General features: G+C 67.4%; 1 protein-coding gene and 1 long non-coding RNA gene across 2 annotated transcripts in view; both read left to right on the top strand.

The window, feature by feature from the left end:
* ADAMTS7 (ADAM metallopeptidase with thrombospondin type 1 motif 7) overlaps positions 1–2,069 on the top strand; it is a 42,166-nt gene extending 40,097 nt beyond the window's left edge. The window contains exons 5-6 of the mRNA XM_040493392.1: positions 174–390; positions 1,912–2,069. Of these exons, the coding sequence (XP_040349326.1) occupies positions 174–390; positions 1,912–2,069 (375 nt within the window). The remainder of the gene's footprint in view (positions 1–173; positions 391–1,911) is intronic.
* Positions 2,070–2,704: 635 nt separating this feature from the next.
* Positions 2,705–3,019, top strand: part of LOC121042260 (uncharacterized) — a 7,204-nt gene continuing 6,889 nt past the window's right edge. The window contains exon 1 of the long non-coding RNA XR_005796052.1: positions 2,705–2,993. This is a non-coding gene — a long non-coding RNA (uncharacterized LOC121042260). The remainder of the gene's footprint in view (positions 2,994–3,019) is intronic.

The following is a 3,019-nucleotide window of genomic DNA, read 5'->3' as shown; positions in this document are numbered from 1 at the left end:
GGCCTGGAGCAAGCTCCTCCTTCCTCTGGGTCTCGGTCACTTGCCGAGTGAGGCCAGGGACGTCCCTGGGACTGTGGAGCCCCGGCTCTGGCTGAGCCCCCCCCCCCCCCACTCCGCCGCCCCGGGCTGGAGGAGGGTGGCGGTGCAGCCACACACAGCCGCCTCCCTTCCAGGGTCCTGCCGGCTGCTTCCTGGCCAGCTGCTTCCTGCTGGAGGAGGGCCCGGCCAGAGGTGGCTCTGCACACACGCGGGCGCACAGCCGCCTTCCGGCAGCCCCGGCGGCCCGAGCTGTGCCGAGCATGGGAGACCGGGCTCCTCACCAGCTGTGCGGCCTCAGGCCCCACTTCCCGGTGCATAGAGAGGCCGAGGGCCCCCGTGCTCGGGGACGGGGTGGGTAGAGCAGAAGCCAGGTCCCGGGCGGGGGAGGGCCCAGGAGGTGCTCAGGGAGGGTGGCCCTCTCCCTCTGCTGCCCGGTCCCCGTCAGCTGCTGCCGCCACTGCAGCCGGGGGGTCAGGAGGAGAGCCCAGCTGCTTCTGTGCCCGTCAGCTGCCTGCCCGCCCCCCCCGGGACATAGGACAGTGTGCGGTGCTCAGGCTGGCATTCAGGGCCTCCGGGCTGTGCCCCCCACCCCGGCTGCCTCCTCGGGCAGTTCCACCCAGGCCGCTGCGAGGGGCGGTCTGGCCTCCTCAAATCCCAGCCTCAAGGCCCAGCGGAGACGCCACCTGCCCTGACCCCCGGCATCTGCTCAGCAGCAGCTCACGGCCCCTGCTGCACGCAGCCCGGCCCCAGCTCCTTCCTGCCCTTCACGCTTGGGCTCAGTGCCAGGGGCACTTGGGCAGCCGTGCTGTCTGGAGGAGAGGGCCAGCTGGGGGAGAGGGTGGCAACAGAGGCCTTTGGGGCCTGCAGCCAAGCTGGCCAGGTGTCCCGGGGGCCAGGGGGTGGGCTGCGAGGAGGCGATGGGGGAAGGGGGGCTAGGTGTTTCCTGACCCAAGTGAGTAGTTGAGGGTGGAGGCCAGCTGGGGGTACTTGGACACCGAGATCCTGGAGCCCCAGGATGTTTTGACGGTTTGTGGGCTGGTGTGGCAAGACATTCAGAAAGCCTGGAAACTCCAGGGTGTGCGGTCACCGCGGTGAGGCAGCTGACATAGCGTGGCCCACATCCGCCTGTCTGTGGAGGTGGGGGTTGTTGGCAGAGGAGGGAACTGCCTCCCAGGGGTGAAGAAGCTCGCTCGGGGTCACGCAGTGGGAACAGGATGCAGGTCCACAGATGCCGTAGCTCAGACCCACGGCCAGGAGGCGGGGCGGAGGAGCCAGCCTGCTGCCACGTGCCCTCTGTGTGGCCTGGGGGATGTCCCAGGCCCGCAGCGTGGCTGCCTTCTTGCTCCTCCCGCACCCGGGCGTCTGTGGCACTGAGCCGGGCAGCTGGGGGACGTCAGTGGCAGCGGGGGCGAGGCCGGGAGGGCTGGAAGCAAACCACTTCCCGAAATAGCTCCGATAAGCACAGGGCGGGAGGGTCAGCCAGGCCCCGGTCTGCTGCCTCCCTCTGTCCCTCCGTCCCTCCTCGGGAGGCTGTGTGGCCCAGGTCACGCCAGGGAAGGGGAGGGGCAGCAAGCTCTTTGCCTTCTCAGGAGCCTTTGAGATGGTCACGGGTGGAGTCTCGGGGCCTTTCCTCTGGAAACCTGAGGGCAGGCAGGTGGGATGGGGCCACAGCAACAACTGGGGACTGGCACCTCCGGGCCCAGAGGGCTCAAGCCCTTGGGGGTGGCCGCCAAGCCCCTGAGGCTCCTGGCCACCCTGATCCTGGGGACAGCCCAGGTGGAGGAGGGAGGGGTGCAGGTGTGAGGGGAAGGGAGCAGGTGTGGCTCCTCCTGAGGATCCCACCCCACCCCACCCCACCCCACCCCACCCCAGGCTGCGAGCGGGATCGCCTGTCCTTCGGCTTCTGTGAGACCCTCCGCCTGCTGGGCCGCTGCCAGCTGCCTGCCGTCCGCACCCAGTGCTGCCGCTCCTGCCCCCTACCAGGCCACGGGGTCCCCTCCCGCGGCCATCAGCGTGTCGCCCGCCGCTGACCCACTCCAGCCAGGCCAGGCCGCACGAACAGACCGTCCCAGACGCACGGACCTCATGCCCCAGTGCGGGCTGCACCCCAAAGGTGCTAACCCGGCCCGCTGACGGCGGGCTCGGGATCTCTCACCCCAAGAAAGGTATTTTTTTAACAGTCTGCAGAACGTTATTATTGTTATACATAAATGAGCACTATGGTTTCGAGCACGGCGTGACTTCCTCTTGGATTGGGAGAATTTCAGGTCAGACCCCCCTGGTCTCTATCCTCCTGACTCACCACCCTTCACGTGCTCCTCGGGGAAACCCTAGAATAGGTGCTTGGGGGCCTCCTTGGGAGGTGTTATGGCGGGAGTACAGCTTGGCGAAGGCGGGGGTGGGGCGGGGGTCTTGGGCCACGCTCTTTCTGCCCCTTCAAGTCGCTCACCCACCCCCCACGTCTCCACTCCAGGAGAGACCTGTGTTTCACAATGAATGGGTCACACCCTCCCTCGAGCAGTAAGGCCCTCTGGTCTCCAGCAGGGGCTGTCCCCTGGGATGATTGCGATGGGGTCCGGGACTCCCTATCTGGTTCCTGGATGATGGCGATGGGGTCCGGGACGCCCTGTCTGGTTCCTGGATGATGGCGATGGGGTCCGGGATGCCCTGTCTGGTTCCTGGCCCTCGCCACTTCGGCTGTTAACTGCACCAGGGGGAGAGACGGGGTCCAGGTGGGAGCAGATGGGCGGCCACATCCTTCCTGGTCCCCGCTTGTCCCTTTCCCACATCTCCATGTTCAGAGACAGATTTGGGGGGGGGGGCGTTCTGCCCCGCCAACCCCAGCTGCTGGGCTCCTGTGACGCTGACCCATGACCTAGCACCTGCCCACCAGAGCTCCCTTCTTGCCGGACAGACCTAGGTCCGTGGAGGCAGGCGTGAACAGCAGATGGCAGGTGGGCACCAGGTGCTCTGGGGAGTG

This window comes from Herpailurus yagouaroundi, unplaced genomic scaffold, assembly GCF_014898765.1.
Source record: "Herpailurus yagouaroundi ecotype Mexico unplaced genomic scaffold, PumYag 185, whole genome shotgun sequence".
Taxonomy (NCBI): Eukaryota; Metazoa; Chordata; class Mammalia; order Carnivora; family Felidae; genus Herpailurus; species Herpailurus yagouaroundi.
Note: the sequence above shows the minus strand (reverse complement) of the source record. Positions and strands in the feature narration are given on the sequence as shown.